This window comes from Podarcis vaucheri (genome assembly GCF_965113315.1).
Source record: "Podarcis vaucheri genome assembly, chromosome: 2".
Lineage (NCBI taxonomy): Eukaryota > Metazoa > Chordata > Lepidosauria > Squamata > Lacertidae > Podarcis > Podarcis vaucheri.
The window spans coordinates 16253661-16278062 of record NC_138760.1 but is presented as its reverse complement, the minus strand read 5'-3'; the positions used below and the strand labels follow the sequence as shown (position 1 = coordinate 16278062).

At 43.1% G+C, this 24402-nt stretch overlaps 1 protein-coding gene and 1 long non-coding RNA gene across 3 annotated transcripts; one reads left to right on the top strand and one right to left on the bottom strand.

Annotated features, from left to right (window-relative positions):
• Positions 1-2270: 2270 nt before the first annotated feature.
• Positions 2271-8864, bottom strand: LOC309526682. The gene is made up of 3 exons (XR_014216832.1): positions 8789-8864; positions 3586-3863; positions 2271-2423 (listed from the first exon to the last, which is right to left on the bottom strand). It is a non-coding gene; the product is annotated as an uncharacterized lncRNA (long non-coding RNA).
• Positions 8865-8991: 127 nt separating this feature from the next.
• HOXC11 (homeobox C11) lies at positions 8992-21962 on the top strand. Of its 2 annotated transcripts, none has more exons than XM_082212822.1 (4): positions 8992-9425; positions 10962-11086; positions 17699-19558; positions 20978-21962. In XM_082212822.1, the coding sequence occupies exons 3-4, from the start codon at positions 18880-18882 to the stop codon at positions 21208-21210; spliced, it is 912 nt and encodes a 303-aa protein (XP_082068948.1). In that variant the 5' UTR covers positions 8992-9425; positions 10962-11086; positions 17699-18879; the 3' UTR covers positions 21211-21962. The 2 variants fall into 2 exon arrangements, with proteins under 2 accessions (XP_082068948.1, XP_082068947.1); XM_082212821.1 differs by having other exon boundaries at positions 10962-11208.
• The last annotated feature ends 2440 nt before the right edge of the window (positions 21963-24402 follow it).

Below are 24402 nucleotides of genomic sequence, written 5' to 3'. Positions count from 1 at the left end.
TATTTATTTAAAATGACATGGATTTCTTTTTAAATTAAGTGACGCTTTAATTTAAATCAGCAACTCTTGTAATATAAACAAAAACAAAACAAATACCCCACCTCCAAAACAAAACACAAAAACCCTCACGAGCCTTGGGTTCGACCTTCTTCAATAAGCCCATATTTAATTCCTCCCGTTGGCTTCGCGTTTTATTCTCTCTTCTGAATATCCAGCCAGGTGCCTTTATAGCAGCGATTCCACAGAGTCAATTTAGATTTCATGAATTGTGTAGGTTGTATGAGTGGTAGGGGATGGGGGTGTATGTATGTATGTATGTATGTATGTAGAGAGAAAGAGAGAGAGAGAGATGGAATCTTCCTCTGGAAAGGAAGATTTACATGTAATGGCTTTATCCACCTTTCAGGTCTTCGGTTCAACCATAAAGTTTAGTGGCGGCTGGAGCAATGCATTAATACACACACCGGCAGGCGCGCGCACGCCAAAAACCTTTTAAAAGATCAATAAGTGGATTGTGAAGGGGAGGAGGGAGAGACCATCTCCAAAAAGCGGATCAAAAACTGCTCATCCCCGTTTAGAATCCTTTGCGCCTTCGACTCTTAGTAACTGGGAACAGGATAGGTGTGAGCTTATGCCAGTCTATTCTCTCCGCTTTCTTTACTCCTGTTATCAGAAGAAGGCACTTCCTTGCAAAGAGGTCCCGTGTTCTTATGGTATAGGTGCATTAAGGAAAGAAAGAGATTGCGCGAAGGCAATTGTTAGAGATCGGTGATGTAGTTTGCTAACTCCTCTCTCCTCCCCCCAACCCGCGACGCCCCCTTCTGAACATACATAATATTGACGCGCCAGAGAGGCTGCTTTGGCTTGTGGTGTGCAGGAGATGCAATTGTGACCAAACGACACTCGCACACGTATCGGTAGCAGAGACGGATCATGGGGGATGCATTGATTTGTATACTGTGTGTGCATAATATTATTTAAAAGGTGAACATACCAGGTTTGGTCAGCCTCGTCTTATTCGTCGGCAACAGCATCCGATCGAATTCAGCTCTGACCCCATCGCACACATTTAAAATACTGGGTGGAGCAGAGTATGTGTGTGTTTGCGCGCGAAATTAATAGGAAATCCTTCATAAAGTCCAGGAAGAAATTATAGCAGCGGGCTATGAGTTAAAATTTAATGACACGAATGATATAAAACGTTGCTTCTTTGTTCATAGGGCTATTGTGCCTTTGTAGGTGAACATTCTACATTGGGAACTCGATACAGTTCAGTACCTGGACTGGATATGAGCCCAGAAGCTTTTAGGATGTAATATCCATTTCAAGGGAAACTATTTCTAGGATACATCAAGAGTAATTGAGATCTATGGGAAGTTGCAAGACAACGGGGCCCTGATCCTTTAAACATTCACCGGCTCCTCTAATATTCACACTGTTCCCCTTAAGAATCCCGCACAAATTCATTTAAATGCTAATAATGGCGGCTATGGATGTCTCGAGGTATAGATAGGTAACTCTTGATTCCCCTAGCACAGAAAACTCTTTTCCTTGCAATAATTCGAGCCTAAGGTGCTTATCTGGAAGCAAGTTTCGCTGAGGGCTAGTCACTGGTAAAAACCTCGCTGCGGCCCTTAAGAGTACAATTCTCTACATGCCTACTCAGAAGTAAGCCCCATTAAGTTCAGTGGAATTAACTCGCAGGTAAATTTGTGTAGCGTTACAGCCTAGCAGGCGCTAGGCAAGCTACGAACTTGGCAACCTCACCCTGCTCACCTTTAATAACACTGACTACTGTACAAGGTTGTTGTAGGGATTGGAGTGCTCAGAACACTCAAAAGAGCTAGCAGCAGCAGTAATACCGTCTCTGTGCACCCTTTACTAGGGAGTAACCTGCATTCAACTAAGTGGGGCTTACTTCTGTGTAAGGCAGTGGCGTAGCGTGGGGGTGCAGGGGGGCCCGGCCTCACCGGGCGCAACATCTGGGGGTTAGGGTTAGGGGGCGCAAATCCACGGGTTAGGGGGCGCAAATTACTTGCCTTGCCCCGGGTGCTGACAACCCACGCTACGCCACTGGTGTAAGGACGCAGAGGACCTTGGTGTATAGCTCTGTAGGACTTTCTTTCAAGTGCATCTGTTTAGGGGTGCCCATCTCACTGAATCACTCCCCACCGTGCTTTCAAGAGCTGTCATTCACCACCATTAAAATCAATTGGAGACTTGCCCTTGGCTTCAAAAGGATATAGATTTCACTCACAAGGTTTCTCTTTTCTTTTTTCACTCTCATTTCTTCGAAAGAAGTACCCACACAAATATCACTTCTGCCTCTTTTACTGGAGGTGTGCACGGAACGCTGGTTGTCATATGAGGACTGTTAAGGGCTCCACAGAAGTGAATAGGGTTCTGGATCATCTCCAACAAGCCTGGATTGTATATAGAGGCATAAATTGTGTAGAAAATTGTGGATCGGTTCACCTTGAAGAGGGAATGCTTGGTTCCAAAGACGCTTAAACACTCACCCAAATAGATAAAACTTATTTATTACCAGTGAGTGGCTAGGACAAATTGTTGCTCGCAGTAAAAGTGCGTATTGTTCCTCAGCTTGCTTGCTGCTTCTGCTGCTGCTTTTTTTATATAGGGGTGTATTTCATAGCTATGGCTTTAAAATGAATTCATTAAGAAGCGGAAAGTATATCCCCATCTCCTGAATTGCAAAGAATAATTCTGCCTTCAAGAGAATAAGGGGGAAAAACCACCAACGACAGGCACACACCCAGTTAAGTTGTATTTCAACAGTGCAAATTATTCCAAAATTATGGGAAATATGCAAAAGCGCATAGGCTTGATCCAAAATCAAGTAATACTTTATCCTTATCCTTACTATTATTATTTTACTATAGGTGTTCTCTGTACCGAAAGGGTTGTGAGCAAATGTTTTATGTGTTATCGGGGGGAAATAGAGAATTTACCCTCTGGGGCTGAACATATGCACATAATAGTCATTGTTCAGTGCAGAAAGATGGTGCAAAGAGTAATTATATATTATAGATCTGAAGCGATGCGTGCTAGTCCCAAGAAAACCCCAGCGATGTGTTTTGCTTGCTCGCCAGTATCAGATAAGCTCCACACGCATCACCACCATAACTACCACCCAAAATTCAGGATCGGTTTAACAGGATGTCCTTTTCCTTCTTACTAAACCACCAACAACAGCAGCATGTCGCATTATGCATAGTTATTCCAATGGAACTTGTTCCCAAGTAAGAAGGCAGCTTTTATGATCCGTATAACAATGCTAACAAGTATTTGACACATTTCCTTCAAGTTACCAAGTAGGGAAATGTTAGCATGGATTTTAATTTTTTTTTTAAAAAAGTGCAATCCAGTGATTTAAAAAATATTTTATTTTAAATTATTAAAACGCCATTGTCTCGTGCTAATGTGCAAATGTGGAATACTGGTTGGCCTGCCTCCGCTTTCTGTCTGTCCATCTTATCCATCTGTCTGTCTCTCTCTTTAATCCCTGTATCTATCTTATATTTCGGTAAGCTTAGCCTCTGCAGTGACTGCCACATATCTACTTACTGAGAATTCATAATCGGTGCTATTTTGAAGCATATATAAGACAATTGAAATACTGTTTCTCGCTGTTTCCCCCGTCGCACGGGATGTCTTCCCCCTTGACAAATGGTCCCTCGCTTGGGGGTCTGCAAGCCTTGCTCTTGGACTTCACGGAGGATCTGTGGCAAAGCTATCTGTCTGTCTCTTCCCTTGCCTTGGCTTTCATCCCGTCAACGGCTGCAGCCAAAAATGTTTTGCAAACATTCCCATGCTCTTCTGGTATTTTGGATAGACCCCGCAGACTGAAGAGAAAGCAAAAAAGATAACATAACAAATATCGTCGTGAAGGGCATTAAAAAAATGAAATTCCATTATATAGGGTCATTCGCTCGTGCATGACACTAGGCGCCATTTGCCACGTACAAACTGTGTCTATTTTCGAAAACGGATAGGCTTTGTTACGAATGCATCTTCTTTCGGGACACCGAACAGCAAAGGGCGATCAGAAGATTGGGGCCAGGCGTGTTCCGGAGGAAATATTAAAGCCCTCATTATTAATCTTTCCAACCTTTTTAAACGGGAAGCTTAAAAATGAATATTCACATAACATTATGTAAATTTTAATATAGCACCCTATATTAATGGCACCCTAGGTACGCTATCATATAGGTGCAATGTGGGAGTATTAGAGTTAGTTATACAAACGGGCACGATCTACTCAAAATTAAAAGCTCTTTGAGTTAATCAGGTGTTTAACTCTGATTACCCTACTGTAATCAACAGGACTTTAAAGTGGTTACCTTTTCTTGGGTTCTTTAACATGATAATGATAGATCCTATCCAGTCAGAGTTAAACACACTTTAAGTCCCATTGTTTTCCATTTGAGAGGGCTAACACATGAGAAGAGCTTAAAACCACATCAGAGAGGACTCTTAGATGTTGCTTAATGAAAGCAACATCTACTTTCCCCTCATTTCTGATTTAATTTCGGTATTAATCCTCAGCCACACCAGAAGAGATATCCCTGGAGGGGTAAATAAATACCTTAACAGCACTGATGTGGGTTTACCTCTCTTCAGCAAATGCAAACACAGAGGATCAAATCCTTGCCATTGGGATTAAGGAAGTGTATCAGCCCAGGAGGTGTAACCATCAACTAGCTCCCCTGGCAAGTGGTCTGCCCTGCCCACTTGTTTGGAAGTGAGATTGCAATTTACTCAGGGATTAGGGCCAGGGGTCAGCAACCTTTTTCAGCCTGGGCCGGTCCACCATCCCTCAGACCATGTGGGGGGCCGGACTATATTTTGGGGGGGAGAAATGAATGAATTCCTATGCCCCGCAAATAACCCAGAGATGCATTTTAAATAAAAGGACACATTCTACTCATGTAAAAACACACTGACTCCTGGACCGTCCATGAGCCAGATTGAGAAGGCAATTGGGCCGCATCTGGCCCCTGGGCCTTCGGTTGCCTACCCCTGGATTAGGCAAACAGAGGTCCCTGAAATTCCCTAGAAGCCATGGCCCAAAAACAGTCTTTTCCGAATACACCTGGAGCACTGTAGACATTGTGCAGGGCTAGCCTATGCTTGGGCCTTCTGTTGTCATCCCAGTGTGCAATTCTGGTCCTCATTCTCTTCTTCCTCACCCTGAGACTGCAGTCCTACAGACACCATGAATAGTCTACTGTGGCGTCCTGCAGATGTTGGACTCCAACTCCCACCATCCCTGACCATTGGGCATGCTGCCTTGGGCTGATAGGCTTTGGCAGTCCACCACACCTGGAGGGCACAACGTTGCCTAACCTCAGTGAGGCTCACTTCTGAGTAGGTGTGTATTGGAATGCGCTGTGAGTGAGTCCAATATTTTATTCTCAAAGTGGAAACCTGCTAAACAAAATCTCGGCTGCTACATTATCATCTTACACTGTCCCTAGCGACATCGCACTCTTTTAAGTAACATGTGCCATTATCATCAATATGCCAGCACACCTTTTACTGAGTATTTTCTCCCCCTTTTATATGGGTGGGTTCATAAATACACAATCAAGACAGAGTGGGAATAATTAGCAATGTTTACCAACATATGCCACCCACGCCACCTTTGAATCCATTTTACACTCCGGGATTGGGAAATGAAATAGAATACGAGTAATTAGTTTTAAAGCAAATCATTTCAAATGGAAACTTATAGGTAAAGCCTAATGAACTGCAGAGGGGGTAAAAAAAATAAACCCTGATTTTTATATGACTTGGTTGGTAGCAAGGAGACACAGCAATATTTTACTGTTGAGAGAATAAATTAATTAATATGTCTGTAGCAACCAACTGCAGTGGCTTCATGGTTGACTGCATTTAAACGAGATATATGTATCAAGCCTCTCTGGTGTTGTTAACAAGAGTGATAATAAAGATGAAAAGGATAGGAAAGATACAAAGATGGATACATTTGTATTCCTTGCAGGAGCCATAAGAGTTTGCTTAGAATTTCTTACAGCCAGCCTTTGTTTCTGTGATTATGTTAACCAGAAGAGTTGATGAATCAATTAAAGAAAACCACTCACTTACCAACAAACAAACAACAACATGAGGTTAGGTCTACGTGTATTTATTATTATTCCCAATAACCTTAATTTGAAAGGAAATGTGCACACAGTCTAGCTCGAGTTAAGGGCTATGGAGTTCTATAGATTTCAGAGAGATGTGCTCCCTCATCCTACCCATATTTACTTATTCCCAAGTAAATCTGTCTGCCTATAACTCTGCAACTTCAAAGCAGGTGTTTAAATATCTCCCACTTTGAAAGCGATAAATTTTGCAGCCGGATCCTATCCAGTTTTACTCAGAAGCAAGTTGACGCTTAACTTGGACTGAGTCGTTTTCCTATATTTGGAAACGCTAGGGCTTTCCCATAATTAAGAGTGAAGGTGGCTTTAAAAACTCTCCTTTTATGGCATGCCCAAAAGTTAGAAATCTCATTTGCCTTTCTGGAACCCAAATAAGACCGCATTTGCATTTAAGAATCTTTGTTTATGGTTGGCTGGGTCTGAAACAGACAGGCTAAAAATACTTTCCCCCTTTAATAAAGTGATGTGATGAAGGCCTTGTGGTAGTTGATTGTTGTTATGCAAGCAGCCTGGGCTATATCTGAAGATCTTTTAAGAATCACAGCCAACATTAATCTTCCCAAGGGGGGGGGGAACCATCTTTGTAGTTGTATCCAATAACCCCCCTTTACCTTCTCCAGAACCAGTGTTCGCTGGAGATGAGATGATAATTAAAGGGCATGTGAAAATTCATCTTATTGTGATGAAGAACTATTAATCTATTATGAGGCTGTGTGAGGTTTTGAGAAAGAAAGGATCATCATCATCATTATTATTATTAGAAGAAATAGGGTGGAGTAGGAGGCAGTCCTAATAACAGCGAGCGCCTTCCAGACTCACCATCAAAATCTGCGAGAGCTCTGCCATTTACTGCAGTTGAGGAGTGAGTTCCACCGAATTGTCCTTTAAAGGTTGCACAATCAGCAAAGTCCTGCTGCCGGCACCCCTTGTGTCCCTCGAGAATTCCCGACTGAGTGGGGGCAAAATATCTGCACATTCTGCATGCATTTGCGTGGTAGTGCAACTTTTGGGGGCAGTGAGGGGCCATACAAAGCAGCCATAGGAATAAAGGAATAAATAATATTCAAAGGAACAAATCCAGAGCTCTGGATGTAAATGACAAAGGAGAACGCATGTACTCCGTCTCAGAGATACACGTAGGGCCACCAAACGAAGGGCTTTAAACACCCACAAAACACACCTCCCAGTAGCTGCTGCTAAAATCAAAGGGAGCTGGCAGCTTTGAAATGAAGGCGACGATTAGCCCGCCAAGACCGGGCAAAAGGTGGTTGTGTTTGCCGACAGAGACTTGAACACGTTCACTCTTTTTCATGCTTATGATGAGTCTGATTAGAATGTTGTGTTTCTCCACGCGCGCGCGCACACACAAATAAACATACAAACAAGCAAACAAACATGCTCTGCTTGCTATGCCAGTTATCTGCGTCAGAATGTAGAGATACAATATCAGCCTAACAATACCTATGGTTTACTGCCTCCTCTGTATTCCTGAAAGGCCAGGATCCAGTCAAAGTGAAGCGCTTGTAAGTCCCCTTGTTGTCGATTAAGCACGTGCTTAATTCTTCCTCATTGAAATTAATTGGTCTTTGGTCGTGCCTTTCCTAGTTACTCATCTATATAAACGACTGGCGGCGTTGCATCAGTGAAGTATGCGGCGCTGATTTTAAAAGTTCTGAGTTTGTGAAAGATGCAAGAACTTGGTAGCCATTATTACTCGGTTGGTTTAAAGGGGAATAAAATGACTTAAATGGAGACGATCGCTTAATACGTGCAGTGGATCGGGATCCATGACCCGTCTCTCGATAGCGCTCCATTATGTCTAGGTAACTGACAAGGAAAAAGATATGCTAAATAAATTATATTATATGATCAGGTACAGTCTCGATTCCGCCTCCCTCCTACCCACCCCCGCAAACAGCCGCCACCACCATACAAAGCTGAACTCCCCGCACTGGCAATCACGGACCGAGCGTTTTCCTGGGCCCAAACACATTTCGAAAAGCAAAACTAAACCTGTTTTCTGCACTCTGGTAAACTTTTTGCCACTGTTGTGATTTGGCTGCTGCGGAAATGGCGAGTCAGGAGACCCTCGTTGCCTTCCTTAAAAAGGAAAGAAGGAAGGCTACATGCGCTTTCTTTTTACACTTTCCATTTCAGATTGACGTAAACAAAACATTCTATAGATTTAAATAAAAGAAGAGGCGATTTTCTGAAATGACCTCCTGCATTAAAATTAGAGTGAATTCGTAAATCGTCCGTCCTCGTCGATATCATAATGAAGAATTGCTGTGTTTTTTTAAGAATCTGGACGGATAAATTCATTAAGAGAAGCGCCGGCCACCCCCCACCCAGTCACCCAGCCACCCTCGCACTACCTCAAGGCCACATTCAACAACAACAGCTCCGGACGCTGTAATCTATACGAAGCCCGGCGTTGGAAGACCCCCTCTTAACAACCCTTTAATACAGCAAACTAAAGATCTGGGGAGACCTTTGTTGATCTCCAATGATGAGGCCCGGCCCCCCTTCTTCTTCCTCCTCCTCCTCCTCCATCCCCCACCCCCACTCCGTCCCCTACTGTAGTTCAGAGAATATTGTACCTCGTTGGCCGCAGCTTAAAAACCAGCAAATGTGTTAGCAATTCTGCGAGACCTTGTCTGCCCGGTGCTAATCTTTTTTTTTTTTTTTTTTTTTTGGTCGGATGACTTCTGTTTACAACAGTCTGTCTGGGTGGGCGGGGGCCGCCATTACAAAGTGAAGGTCAAGTTAGCATCCTACCTTATATGGTATACGGCGGTCCTCCATTTTCATGGATTTGTCACAACAGAGCTAAATGGCCATCGCATTTCTTACCCAAGTCAACATATGGGTCTCTGTCTCTCTTTTTAAACACCCCCCCGGCCCATTTCCCCATCTCTTTTACATCACCATTCTTATTTTGAGGGAGGGGAGGCTATCTGAATGCAACGATCAAGAGGAAGGCTGTGGGGGTGCGTGAAGGGCGAGACTATGTGGGAATAAGACCAGAAGTCCGCATGACGACTGCTGCTCGGAAAGTTTTTCCCCCCTCCCTCTCTCTCCACCCCCCTCCGGGATTGCAGACTTCAAACAACTCCTCTTTCAGCAAGATGCAAACACGTCTGCGATGGAGGAAATTAAACGTCATAAAGAAAAGCCCAATTAGGGTTTAATGTCTCAACATTACGGTTTCCTCCAGAAAACAATGAAGTTCGCTCGGTAAGGAGAGGGGGAGAATGGGTGGGGGGAGGGGATAAGGGAAAGGAGGGTTTAGATTTTCTTGTCTTAATCGTATAATCTTTAAATAAAAGAGGAGGTGGGAGGGATGGGGTGGATAGATCAGAGCGCCTGAAATTAATAAGAGCGGAAATGAGGGGAGATCCTGCAAAGTCTTGAGCAGCCTGTCTACTGTGGAGGGCTGGATTATAGACATTCTCATATCACAGGTTGTCCGTCGGAGGTCCCAGAACGGGCCTAATTGCGCACAGGAGATCTGCCAGGGATTCGGAGGTTAAAGAGGGGAGTGGGTGGGTGGTCTTTACATAGATTGAACCGATAAGGTGATATCGCGACAAGGAAAAAGGGCTGGAGGGTGATGGAGGAGAGGGAAAGGGAAAGGAAAGGGAGGAAATTTAAAGAGAGAGAGGCGAAAGTGGGTGGCTAGTGGGTGAATAAAGAGGCTTTATTTATTTATTTATTTATTTATTACCCACCCACCCCCCAAAAGAAAGCGCCCCCTCCCTCTCAATGGCAAAGCTGTTCTCATTATGGTGAAAGATAAGTCTTGCTCTCGAAGGAAACATGTGAAAAATGGCTGGAGTCCTTGTTTTGGCTGAGACGGAGGAGAAGAGCAGGTTCGCTTCCTTGCCACCGCAAGATGGTGGAGGGGAGCATGAGAATTAAATCTCGATCGAGGTCAACCCATAATTTTAGGCTATCCAAATAGCTTCACACACACCCCCCCCCCGCGCTTCCCATTTTCTTCTCGTATTGGCAGCGACGCGGGAGTGCGGTGGGGACGGTGGGGGTAAGGGAGGGAAAGCAGCAAACCAAACCAAAAAAAAAAAACCCACCCCACGCCCTTGCAAGACAGTAGATTTCCAAGGGACTCAATGGGACTTTGTTCCAAAGTAATATCATAGCAAAATCATAACCGCAACGCCGGGGCTGCTATAAATTTCGCCTGGGTCTATGGCCCTCCTCCATAGTGGTAGCGGATACAGTTGTTACTTAGCTGAGGCGGCAGTGCCGCAACGCCTCTGAATAAAAAAAAAACCCCAAACCCAATCATTTATATTGTCTTGACACCCGGCGTTCGTGCGTGCTGTTTAGCAAGGATATTGTTGTGGGATGGGCGAGGAATATAACAACAATCCTTCTCCTAGTCCATTAGAGAAAATGAACAGATTTCCCAGTGACAGTTTCCAAAGCCGCTTAATCTATACAGCGTGCGCGCGCGCTTGTGTGGCTCTTCCCAGACTAATGCCAGATGTGCGTTTGCAGCGCTATCTGCAGTTCTTCCCCGTTTCGAACTTCCAGTCCTGTTTATTTGTTTGTTTTGGGATTTCTGCGTGGCGCAGAAGGCACGGGAGAGCTTTCTTTTCATTCGTTTGCCCTGCATGGCAGAGGAAACTGGTAAGCAGGACTCCAACTAAAAAAAGACGACCTCTGTTTGTATTAAAAAAAATAAAATCAACACGGAATATACTTGTCCCACATTATCAATTAGCGTTGCTTTATTTTTGTTTTAAACAGCAGACTACTTGCAACGTTACCTACGATGCGAGTCACTATGAGGAGACATCCTTATGTGCACATCCTTGAAGTCAACGGGAACTCCAAGTTTAAAATATCTAGTATCGCGCTGCTAGCATTTAAAGGTATTTTAAGAACAAAGCCAAACAAATTTGCATCCTTTTCCAGCGTGCAGTGGACGCACAATTTTGGATTTGGTCTTCCTACAGCCACCCCTCTCGCTTACTGAAATGGACAATGCGACCATGTGAGTTCCTAAACTCCTTACTGTAAAAAAATATCCTTTTATATGCAGGCACAGAATAGCAGATTTGAAGAAGTCCCAAAGGGAGTATGTCTGATAAAGAAAGCAGAATGATGGAATGTGCGCGTGAGGGAGAGAATAGAAGCATCAAACCGCACTTCAGACAAGCTGGTTCTGAATCCTAGTAGGATGAAGGCAATAACTAAAGCGATATAAAGTTACTAAGAAAACAGATATTTTAAATTTCTGTTTCGTAAGTCACTCTGTATGTATATATGTATAAAGAGAGGGCGGGGGAGAGACGAGAGAGAGAGAGAGAGAGAGAGAGAGAGAGAGAGAGAGAGAGAGAGAGAGAGAAAGAGTCTGGTATTTAATAAAAAGAGGGTATATAAATGGGGAGGGGGACAGCCGTAATACAAGTAAATGGTCAAAGGCACGATCCAGCCAAAGACGGTCACTTTTAAATTAATTTCAGGGTGTGAATAAAGTATGTCCCTCAGTGACATTGGTGGGATTTAACTGTGGCCGGATCGTGACCACAATAACTATCCGACTTCATAAGTGGAATGGCATACAGAGAAATACAGCATTTGGGTTTTGTTCCGAGTAATTTTTTTTAACTAAGTACCTCATTTTAGAAATATAATTTGAGATTTCAAGAAGGCTTTCCAAGGGAATGCACACGACTGAAAGTTACATGCATTTTTGCACACTCCCCCCTCCGCAACCTTATTGTTAAAGGACAGGATCTGGATCTTGACTGGATCATTTAGATCTTGTACCCCACTGAAAATAACTCTTCTACCGGCTAATTTCTAGAAACCACGAGACATAATAATTCACGAGATTTCAAAACAACAAAACAAAAAGCACATATAGAGTCATGCGTTTGTAGTTGCATTTCATGCGAATTTCCAACAATTGATGTCTGTAGATGCACTTGTGGGCTATCAAGTTACTTTCAACTGTTCTCATATGCATATATTGAGGAACACAAAGATTTCACGAGAGAGAGAGAGAGAGAGAGAGAGAGAGAGAGAGAGAGAGAGAGAGACTGCCTTGCGCACGCGCACACGTCCTCATGCAAACAAAGAGGCTGATATTTCATAGCATTGCCAAAAGGCGCTCTAAAGTAATGAGCATTCCTTATAGCTGGTTTATATGTTTGCAGAATGTCACCACACAACTATCCCAGGCATTCTGTTTCATTTTATTCTGATAAATGTGGATACTGGGGTTGATTCCAGCACTACTGACTTACATCGGGGAGCGGGAGGGTAAGCTATTGAAGTTTCTTTCCGCCCCTCCCCTGTAAAAACGTTGAGATTTCACTTTGATCACGGTGTGTCTGATGGGAACAAGGCAGCCTGCTGGCTGAAATGAAAGAAATGTAGGTATCAAGGTAGACTAAAAAGCTAAAAGACATCCAGCTCAGACACACAACCAAAAGCAGAACGTTTCATATAAGTTAAACCCCTTTTGGCAAAATCTCACTCACAGTGGCTGCTATGTCTTCCTTCACACAATCTAATAAGAAGCTATCCCGTTACAATAAAGCTTATGTCGTGCATACGGAGATACATATTTGCTAATAAAACTGAACTCTCACGTGAAACAAAAATTCCTTAGATGGGACTTGATGACCCACATCCCGAGAACCTCATCCAGATAATAAAGCATTTTTTAAAAAATCTATGCATGTCTATTCACTCTCTGCGTGTTGTAGAATTTTATTATTTAAAACGTTGGGTGCTTTTAAAACGTTTGTGTATTATGTTGGTCAATGGCCCACTTTCTTTTGAACACAATCCAGTGCAGCTATTCTTTTTGAAAGGAACCTGAAACACACCGAAAATTGGCTTCTTGGGTGAATTACTAGGTCCCCTTTCATTTGGAAAGCGGAATAAGCCATTGGCAAACTCCAATGAACTTGGCTTTGTAGCATATATATTCAAGTGTGTCTGGACTGGAAGGATCGGCCAAATATGTTGGCGTAAGAGTTCCTTTTATTCGCTTCTAGCTTGCTAACTAGTGGAACTGACCTAACGATCCTTACATGTATATTGATATGGCTGCAACCCAGTGCACGTTTTTCTTGGGAGTAAAGCCAAGCAACCCTCTGTAGACAATGGGCTTCAATCGAACTTGCTCGTGTGCATAGGATCGGACCCTACTGAGCAGTGGCTGCACTTTATTATTCATTGCAATATGCCAAGTATCATTTGCAATCCTCCCAATTATGATGGTTTATATTACCCCAATAATGCGCAGAGGAGAATTCTGCGTGGGGCATCTAGTCAGGGCATCCCTCAGCGCAGCTATACTGCTCACTGTTGACTTTGCGTGTGGCTGGGAAGCATACCGCTTATCAGCTTTTATCTTTATTGGGTCCACATGATTTTGAACTTGCAACCCTGGCCTGTGGAAGATCTGAAACATTCTCCCCCTCCCCGCTTCCCCGCTTTGAATCGTTAGCAGCTTATGAAGTCGTCTTTAGTAGGCTGGCTTATATCCAATTAAATTTATCTTTGCCATTGGGGGACAATAATATTTTCCAAGAGCTTCCTACTTGTAGCTATTGTCTCTGGCCCCGGATTTCCTGAACACACAAGCAGTCGAGGATAATCTGCTTGCTGGCGAAGGTTTGTAGTACCCTTTGGCTTGATTTAAATACATCGGGGTATTTTATTTTTCCTTGGGAAGTAATTGCATTGCTGTTGCACGGGGGAAAAAATCATTCCTAGGCTGTGATCCCAAACACATTGACTTGTAAGTCGATTGCATAGGATTCAATGGGACTCAATTGCTTCCAGGGAGCTGCATCGCTGAAGACTCACAGGTCACAATCCTAAAGTGTCAAAAGTTTGGGATTCTTTGGCCCAAAGAAGGCATGCGAAAACGGCTGCTTGAAATGTTTGGGTGGCTTCCCACCCCCGAACCTCACAAAAGTAATCCTTCATCCCCTGTATAGAGAACCTATCTTATTGTAGGCCGTAGAAATATCTAAGGGGCGTCCGCTTCATTCTGAAATTCGGGGGAAATCCGGCAAGAAAAGGCCAAAAGGCAAGAGGTAAACAACATTTTCGTGTCCCCATTTCTCCCTAGGAAAATCTTTAGGGTTGGGTAGTACATGTGCCTATGACTGAGATGCTGGGAGATGGGAAAATAGAGATTTAGATTAGAATATCTACATTTATGCATATTCTAGAAGGTAGTCTGCACATTTCTAAAAGAGTGACCCGTATGACGATCTCTGAATGATAGCATTAATCGGTGTGGACCATGAAGTTAATCGAAATTTGCACTGATTTACATATGTTAATTTATCTCCCAAACTGATAAGAGGACGATTAAACTAGTTCATATGAGATCCAAGGCGGGTTTCGACCACACCTACAAACCTTTGCCGTCCATATACTAGTTGGCAAAGGTTTGTTAGTTATTCCCAAACCCGCTTTGGCCATCATGTACCGTTCAGTCTTGATTCGCTTAATGTACACAAACAAACCCAGAGACCGGAGTCCTGACCACGATGGGAACATTTCTTTGGCCAAACCCGCCACAACTATAATCGGAGCTGGGTTCTTTCAAAGTTCATTTTACCCACAGAAAAGTGCGTTTCCTAGAAAGTCTTGTCCACGTGGATACAATTTTCTGCCTAAATAATAATAACAATAACAAAATACTGGAATGCGTTTATAGTGTGATCTTGGTTCTGTCGGGCAAATGACCCGGCAACAGAAGAAGGGAACGTATTGCCTGATTAACACAGCAATGCCATGTTGAAGTACACTTGGCGAGCCACAAACAACCAGCCGGGTGAACATATACATATGTCTAATTACACCTAGGAAGCTCTGCCTGGCAATTGACACAATCCTGTTCTCTCTGCCTGCCCTGCTCTTTCTTATGCATCTTCATAGTGAGTCACACCATCACACAACTTGTGGAGACACTGTCATAACACACCTACTTTGAAAGATTTTTCCTTTTCTTACTTCTTCTCTCTCTCTCCCGTATATATTAAAGAGGGTTTTTGGACAACTATTTTTTTTAAAAAAAAGTTTTTAAAAAGTATTTCTTGGCTGTGAATATGAAATCTATCAACGAGTAAAGCACTCAAAGAACTCTACGGTTTATGCTCAATGGGCTGTTGGGTTTTTTGTGTTGTTTTATATATATATATATATTTTAGTGGACACCAAAAGGAATGTGAGACTTCCAGCCTTCATTCTTCTGTTTTATGGTAGTCAGGGAATTGACTTTGGTGGTTCAAATTCAAGTGCTGTGGCTCCACAGCTGTCTTTTCTGTGCTTTTTCGCAGGAAGCCGACAAATCCTATACTTTAAACCGGGCTTTAAAAAACACAAGGGCACTGGGGCTCGCTTGAGCTTATATCTACCTATTAAGAGCAATAAATTATTCGCACACCTAGAGGAGATATCCTGTGTGTTATACCCCACATGCTTTCAACAGCCACCCGCTTTAGACCCCTTCTGCTCGCCACCAATGCAGCCGGATGAGACACAGGAGAAATTTCTGCCCCACCAGGAAAAGTGGAAAGAAGGAATAAAGAAGAAAAGGTGGGGGGAATGGGCGGGGGCAACTCACTTTGCAAGAGATGTTGCAGAACCATTCCGAAACAGCACCCAGCACTGCAAATTTCTTCAGTTTCCCCACCCCACCTCGGGCAGGTTCAATAAATAGTGTTTGGTAAGTAGGAGTGGAGGAAAATAATGATCCCCGTAAACAATATTTTTATTAGTTTGTAGTTAGCATGAATATTGCTGCGTAAAAAGGGGTAGTTAAAGGCTCCCTGACACTTTAATTAAAAGTTTGTGTCTAAAGCAGCATCTAACTCATAAACAGCAGAGCGAAGGAGAGAACCAAAACAGACCATCCCTGCAGAAGCCTTGCACTACTCCTGTCCCCCCTCTCCCCCACACAACACACACCCATCTCTTCTTCCCCATGCGCAGAGGTGTGCATTTGGTGAGAAGGCTCAGAATGGTTTGGAACCTGGAGGCGCCTTTATCTGAACCCTCTGCGGGGGAGGCATCCTACGTCCAAAGACACAGAACAGTCGAAAGTGAAGAACGCCGCCCGTAGGCGTATGAAATTAAAAGGACAGGTTGATCAGAGGGCTTGACGAGAAAGAGAGAGAGAGAGCCGCCATGTTTTCTTTAGGTTTTGTCTGTAAGATCACTTTATAAAGACTCTGGATTCGAAAGAAACCCACCCTATAAAAGTCCCACTGTGGTTTTTAAGGCTATGCTTCAGTCCCGAGACACACACGACCTTTAAAGATTTTGATCTCCTGTCCGATATAGTCAGTTTCCTCCCCGTGACCAAAAATCATTTTTCGTTTCAGTCATTCTGTTCATTAATCTCATCCTCCCTTTTTGGTTTCAGCAGATGTCCCTTCCTTTCCTGGGGCGTCTTCGTCGCTGCAGACTGCTTAGGTATCTGTTCTACCTGCTGACTAAACTCTACCTGGTGGTTTTATAAGTAAAAAGAGCCTCCCAAATTAAAATGAATTATGGGGCAAATGAGGTCATCACAGAGCGTCTCCTTTTGTATCCCAAGTTGCTAGATTTTTCTTCTTCTTAAGGATTTGTTCAAAGCTTTACCCAAAGGAAAAGCTTCACAACCACAAAAACCATCACGTTAAAAAATAACAACCCCTCAGTTCCCACATATTCTTATATACCAGCCCGCCATGTTCCTGGACTTTGTTATTTGTTCCTGAGAGTTTAATTTACTGCAACACGAATTGACAGGATATCACTAGTAAAGTCATTTTGCCCTCCTGATGCTGTGTGAATTTTGTTATGAGGCTTTTAAACTGTCCAAAACTGGAGCCAGCGATGGAGATTAAGGCGGGAGGATTCTATGTAAACAAAGCAAAGTTGTTGGGTCCTACACACACGCCCGCACGCACACACACTTCTTTGAAGAGAGTAAAGTGAATTAAAAACAGAAATAAAGGCAGAGATGAGAGCAAAAAGACAACAAAATATTGGAGATATTTTGCATCAGGTGGAAACTAAACATTTTTATTTATTTCTTTGCAGATCAATTACAGGACCTTTTTTAAAATAAAAAAAAATGAAAAAGTTGTCAATTCAGGCGCAAAATCTGTTTGATGAGCCTGTGTGATGTGTGCTCCAGATCATCTAAAAGACAGGAGAGTTTTAAGCACGCATCCTTTGTTTAGGGGGACTTTCCTGGATATGCCAGCAGCCTCTATCAACTGTCAGTATTCTCTAAACGCCTTTACAGCATGGCTTTCTGGATCATGACTGAAAGAAGACACTTTAGGTTAACAATTGTCTGAAAGTCATGAGGAATGTTCTACAAGACACCTTTTACAAATATTCCTTCTTCCAGCTTTAAAAATGTGAGGGAATCACAGGGTGGGCGGTGAAAGACTCCAAGAGCACCAAATACAAGGACAAATGACTTTAATAAGAATCCTATTTATTTTTTTCAGTGCACCCCCTTGCCTTTTCTTTCGCTGGCAGAATAAAGGTCGCAAGGCACCGTGAACATACATTGATTGACAATAAACAGCTGCATTAAATATTCAATATACCACTCTTACATAATAAATATTTAACCAAACGTTAAAGGGGGCTTTCGAATATTTATTAGTCCTATGTCCTGATGTATCCTCCCTAATTCCAATACTCTGAAGTCATTAAGCCCATGCCTCAGAGGGTTCAGGTTCGGGCTTAAATCCCTAGAAAAGTTTCAAAGTTTATTCGGCTCCTCGCATATTTGGGATATGCTGCAGGAGGTGTGCATTCTCTTTGGCAGATTAGGTGTCCTTATGCATACATGAGATCCCTACATAGGCATCTAAGTAATTAATAAACGTGAGAAACTGGTCAGTTGCTCCCCTATATACCTATCTGTTCCAAAGATCCCACCCACACCCACTATATGGAGGTGTACCCCGGACTCCTGGAGCAAGATCTTGAGAAATGTTTGAAAACTTACTGAAGAATCTTTATCCAGTCCCCTGGGCTTCTAACAGTTGAATCCACATTTTTAAGAAAAGAAAAGAAAAAAGACAAAGAAGAGAAGAAAAGAAAAGAAAAGGGGAAATAAAAGAATATGTCTGATCATGCCTAAAATGTGACTTGCATGGAAAGAACCCCCTAAAAAAAGAGTAAGAGAGGAAAAATTACAGTTAACACATCCTTTAGACCCTCCCTCGCCTCCTCCACCCCTGAGCTACCCCCACCCAACCCCATATCTGAATCCTCCTGAACAACTGAAAGCAAAATCCAAATAGGAGAGAGAGAGAGAGAGAGAGAGAGAGAGAGAGAGAGAGAGAGAGAGAACTTCACCAGCCATCCCCTCGCTATCTGCTTTGAATGCTTACAAGGGGTGTGCCTGGAAGAAAATGAATACAAATCTGCGATTGATTTTCATAATGTTTCTGCGGTGTTTGAAAACCAATCGTTTGAACCTCTGAGATCTTACCTAAGTGAACCACTCCTACGCTTCTAAGTGCTCCAAACTGATATATGACAATATCTACTTTGGATCACGTGTCCTGGAGAGAGCGACTAAGACGGATAGCGCGTCATCTCGCCTTCCCAAATTTTTCCCCCTCTGCACATCGGATCCAAAACATCTATCTATAGGAGCAAGAAAAGGAGAAAGATGTTTAACTCAGTGAACCTAGGAAACTTCTGCTCCCAGTCGCGCAAAGAGCGGAGTGCTGACTTTGGAGAGAGAGCAGGTTGCGCTTCCAATCTCTACCTCCCCAGCTGCACCTATTACGTCCCAGAATTTTCAACTGTGTCATCTTTCTTGCCACAGGCCCCCTCTCGCCAAATCTCCTACCCTTATTCCACTAACCTCTCTCAAGTGCAGCCAGTGCGAGAGGTCTCCTACGGGCTAGACCCCTCGAATAAATGGCACCATAGAAGCAATTACGCCTCGTGTTATTCCGCGGAAGATCTGATGCACAGGGATTGCCTCCCGCCTTCCACCATGACCGAAATGCTAATGAAAAACGAAAGCGTGTACAGCCACCACCACCACCCCAGCTCCAACCACCCGGCGTCCACGGGCTTCTACTCCAGCATGAACAAAAACAGTGTCCTCCCGCAAGGCTTCGACCGGTTCTTCGAAAACGCCTACTGCTCCACCGAGAACCCGCCCGAGACCTGTTTGCAGAAGACCGAGAGCAAGCTGGAGACCGACTCCCAGCCCACCGCGCTGTCATCCCGCGGCGACCAAGGCGTAGACCCGGAAGACGAGGAAGAAAACACCAACCCGGGCTCTTCAGCTTCATCCTCCTCTGTCAACAAGGAAGGGAGCAAAACCAGCAACTCGAGTAGGTAGAGAAAGCAGTAAATGGAAAGGTTAAGGGACTAGCCCGCTGTTTTGTCGGTCAAATTTTATGTGGAGTTTTATAAGCATTCAAAGGATTTTATTATAACCTACAAAGCTCTTTCTTGCAACGAGAAGAATTTTTACGATGGGAAAGGCTCTTTGAGAAAAATGGAGATGTTAGGCGCAGACACAGTATCTCAGAGTCTGTGAAATTTTAAAAGCACACCATGGTGACAAATATTAACTTTGATCATGAACTTACATGAGCATTTTAAAAGGATTTGGTCCCGGGCTTCTGAGGGTAAAAGGCAATTGGGCAGAACACTGCTCTTGCTTCCTGTCCTCGCGAGGAGGCACTGAGAGATGCACGCGAGCGAGCGAGGGGGGGGGCGGGTGGTGTTATTTTTTCCCCTTATTGAAAATGCATGCAGAAATTCAAATATATATCTATATTGCTATGAATGTGGGGAAAGGGAATGCAACCTTTTCACGTCCTCAGTGCATCCTGTGTTGTTGTTCTTGCTCTTGTTGTTGCTTTTCTTCCTGCAAATTGCATTGCTTAGGCGTAGTTCTTTGGGTGATTTCTTTTCAAATAGACAATGCTTATTTTGCTATTAAATGTGTTTATCACACACACACACTTTAAGTATATTTTAATATACTCAGATGCCTTTAGATATTCATATATAAGTGGGTTTGTTTTCATTTTTAAAGCAGCAACAACAACCTTAAATCGAAGCAACTGATCAAGTAAATGAATCATGGATCTTTATTTATTTTTTCATTCATAGGTGAATGGAACGCTAAGTCCTGCATGAACTTACACACACACACACACAGGCGCGCGCGCACGTTGTATTTGCAATTCTGTTTGCTGCCTTGGGAAACACATTGCTTCCCTTTTTTTGACTGCTCAGATATGTTGCTTTGATTCTCTCTCTGTGTGTATGTGTGTGCTGAATGTATTTGGAGGGTGGCGTTCCCGATAATCAAAAACTTATGCAGAGCAGAATTCTTAGCCCTCTAACGTTGCTCTTGCTGACTCTGTTAGAAAGGCGGCAGATTTGCAGTTTGAACGTGTGTGCTTCCCAGCTGCTTCGCCGGCTTCCGTCCCCCCAGCAGTTATTGTTGATTATTGCAGTCAGGAATCCCTTTGGAAAAGCCCCCCAAAACAGGGTGAAATGATCATGGGCTCGAAACAGCAAAGGCTGTCTTCATGGCTGTGTTGTGGTACACATGTCTGTTAGGATGTTACACATGGCCGTAGGATGTGCTTCCAGATGGGTGTGCGTGTGAGAGAGAAGCTATGCATTTGAGCTCTTGGTGATGGGGGGGGAGTTATTGGGGCTCTGTTGTGTCATTTGCTTAGTTATTTTCACTCCCTCCTGGTTATATTTTTCTCCCTCCCTCCCCCCTAAAGGTGCCCCCCGCACAAGAAAGAAGCGATGTCCCTATTCGAAATTCCAAATCAGAGAGCTAGAGAGAGAATTTTTCTTCAATGTCTACATAAACAAAGAAAAAAGGCTGCAGCTGTCCAGAATGTTGAATCTCACTGATCGACAAGTTAAAATTTGGTTTCAGAACAGAAGGATGAAAGAAAAAAAACTAAGCAGAGACCGCCTGCAGTATTTCTCTGGAAATCCCTTATTGTGAACCTCTTTTGTATATTATATATACATATCTATATATATATATATAAATAAAAAAATAAAAAATACATCCTCTGCTCGTTGAAGTATTCTGTGTATGAAGAAGGGAAGTTGCAAGCACGGTTTGACTGTGGAGTCTTCAAGCAACCCTCAGAGTTTTCAACCTTCTCCGCCCTTCCTTATATTTGTATGTTTGGGACCTGGTTCAGGGTTTATACACTTTTCCCGATTACCTAAACGTTGAAAGGACTTGAATACTGTATGAACTTTTAATTTAACGTTTAGTCTTGAAGAAATGGAATTATTTTTATCATCGGTGTTTTGTTCGGTTCATCTTCATCATCATCATCATCATCATCATCATCATCATCATCTATGTTCGATGGAGGAAACTACAGTGCTGTGTTCACGACAGTATGCACCTACTTCTCCTTATTTTGATATGCAAGTTGATGATGCATCTACGCAAAAGCGCCTCCCAAAGTCTTCGGTTGGGAGGAGGGCTTTGTCTGAGTGTGCGTGCAGATATGTGTGTGTGTGTGTGTGTCTACCCACACGTGTTCATCCGTGCACACGCACTCCACTCCATCAGGGTTCCACTGCTGTACATGCCAAGGACTGTTGTTCATTGAAATCTAATTTAAATAACCTGTCCAAGAATTGGTATCACTATAAGGATGTGATTTCCATTGATTCCCTCATGTATCTTTTATATATTCATATTCTATGCAGTCCCAGGTTTGATTTTTTTTTCTTTCTTCCCCTCTTTGCATCTGGAGAGAGGGTAGGGGTGGGGGATGGGCGGGGGGGGAGGAATGGGGAATGGACTACAATAAATTCGCAATAACTGTCTCTTAAATGGTATGTAAATGCTTTTTTTCCTTTCTTTCCTGGACGTGGGAGACCAAACTGCAGCAGCAAGAACAAGAACAACAGTAACAACCACAATTATAAATAAATCTTTGTGTATGTAAAGAAGTGAATCCCGGGAAACTCTGTGAAATTCTGTGGCAAATAAAGACATTTCAAGCTGTTCTACATTATGATTTTATTTGACCATTTTATTAGTATTTCCCTCTTAAAAGACTCATTGCGGTCAACGTGGCATGGACTTTCCTATGGCCAAATGGTTAAATTGTGTGTGTGTGTGTACCTACGCATGCATACATATATATATATACGCACACATGCGTATGCGATATGATATAGCCAAATTAATATGAACCTTCTGCGTTTAACTAGACATTTGTTGTGGAGTTCATTGTTTTCATCATTGCATTCAAATTTATAGGAATTTCTTGGCCCAATAATACAGCCCTGTGCTTGGCTCCAGATGTCTTTGTCTGTTTTCCCAATGTAGTTAATCTTTTTATTTCTTTTCCCTTTTCCCCCACCCCACCCTGGAAGAGAAATATATTGCAATATGCTGAAATTGGTGCTTAATGAGCAATATTGCAACGTGCTTTTCCCCCTTTTTTCTTTTTAAAAAGCACAACTAATGTGATGTCTGCTAATGAGCGCATCTCTGATTGCAAACACAAAAGAAGCGGAAATTTTCGTAATGTCAAGGATAAAGTACCTCCCCCTCCCCTTTTGCCTCTTGCAATGCACAAATGCAAAGTCAAGTACTTAATTCCTTCTCTTAAACAAAAACAAGTTCAACTCACAGACATAGGGACAGAAGCGCAATTTTGCGTTTACAACTCCTCCCTCCGTTAAATAAATGTAATTTTCTTCACAGCGATAAGAAAATGCGCAGGAAGACGCTTTCACTAGTTGAATGTATTTTTTAAATTTTGTGTGGTGGTGGAGAATATAACAATTCTGAATGGTCAGTCTGTCTCCTACTCTAAATCTACCAATTCATTCTTGACGAATCCTAGTGTTACTCACATTTGGTGTCTGAAGGTGTCTCTAGCTTAAAGGGCAAGCAGTAACAAAATTATATTCTCCTTCACAGGCAATGTGAGTTCCTCACGGGTTGCTTCTAAATGCAACCATTTGCAATGCAAATACTTTGATGTTGCCTTTTCGGTTTGATTTGTCAGCGACGGGAAAACCCACAAAAATGTGCTTCGTTTGCAAGAAAAGAGGCAGAGAGAAAAGAAACTTTAGCTTCCTTGATAGATCCATCTTCCAGTTCGCCATGATGCTATCTGAAAGGGTTATGTTAACAGGAATGTTTCTCATTAGAAGAGATAAGGGGGAAAGATTATGTATAATAATAGGGGTATGTGCGTGTTTGTATATAAACAGACATGCAGACATATACATACACGGGATGGAAGCTGCTTTATTTTTGCATTTATCTGTTTTTCTCCCTTCTTCCTCCTGGTGCGTGTGTGTGGTGGTGCGGTTGTTCCCTGAAGAGTCTGGCGAATACGGATGTAGGGCCTATAACCTCCCTCTTCCTTGGATTAGACAATCAAGGTCTACTGTAAATATGTCCTTGTCACGGGTGATTCTTTGGTTTGTGGTGCCCAGAGCACAGAAGGGTGTGGGAAGTGCATTGGAACCCAAGGTGGACCAAAGAAGGTCCGAAACAGCCCTTAGGAGAAAAGTGGAGCCAAAACCACCCCACTCACACGCGGGGAATACAGAGGAAACAAAATGGCGCGTCTTTCTGATGGGGGAGAAAGGCGCCCGCCTCTCTTTAATGGGCGACTTCTAAACTTTTCCAAGGTTAGGGAGAAACTTAAAACATAGGTGCAATAAGGTGCACATCGCCAGGTCAGAAAGTCCAGTCAATACCCCGTGACTGCGGCCGTTGTCTGGACAAAGGGGGCGACTAGTCTAGACATTGTAATAAAGACTGCAGCACTAAACAGCTTAATTTTTCCTTAATTACCACCGTCTGGCCATAGAAAAAGACTTCCGCAGTAAATAGTAAACAAATAAGGGTGTCTTTGCTTAGCTTTCTTCCAGTCCCCCCCACCCCTTGCACACACACACACACACACACACACACACACACACACACACGCTCTGACTCCTAACTTTCCCCCTCTCCTCTCCTCTCCTCTCCTCTCCGCCCCCCCATCCCACCTCCTTTTCCACGTCTTTGGCTGGGGCTGCGACACAATGAAACTGGAGGCCTAGTTCAAAGTTTTCTCGAGCTAAAATGGAATGCCAGTTGTAAAATCCAAGTTTATAGACCATGTGGGACTTTACAAGGGTATTAAGCAGCAGTGCGAGG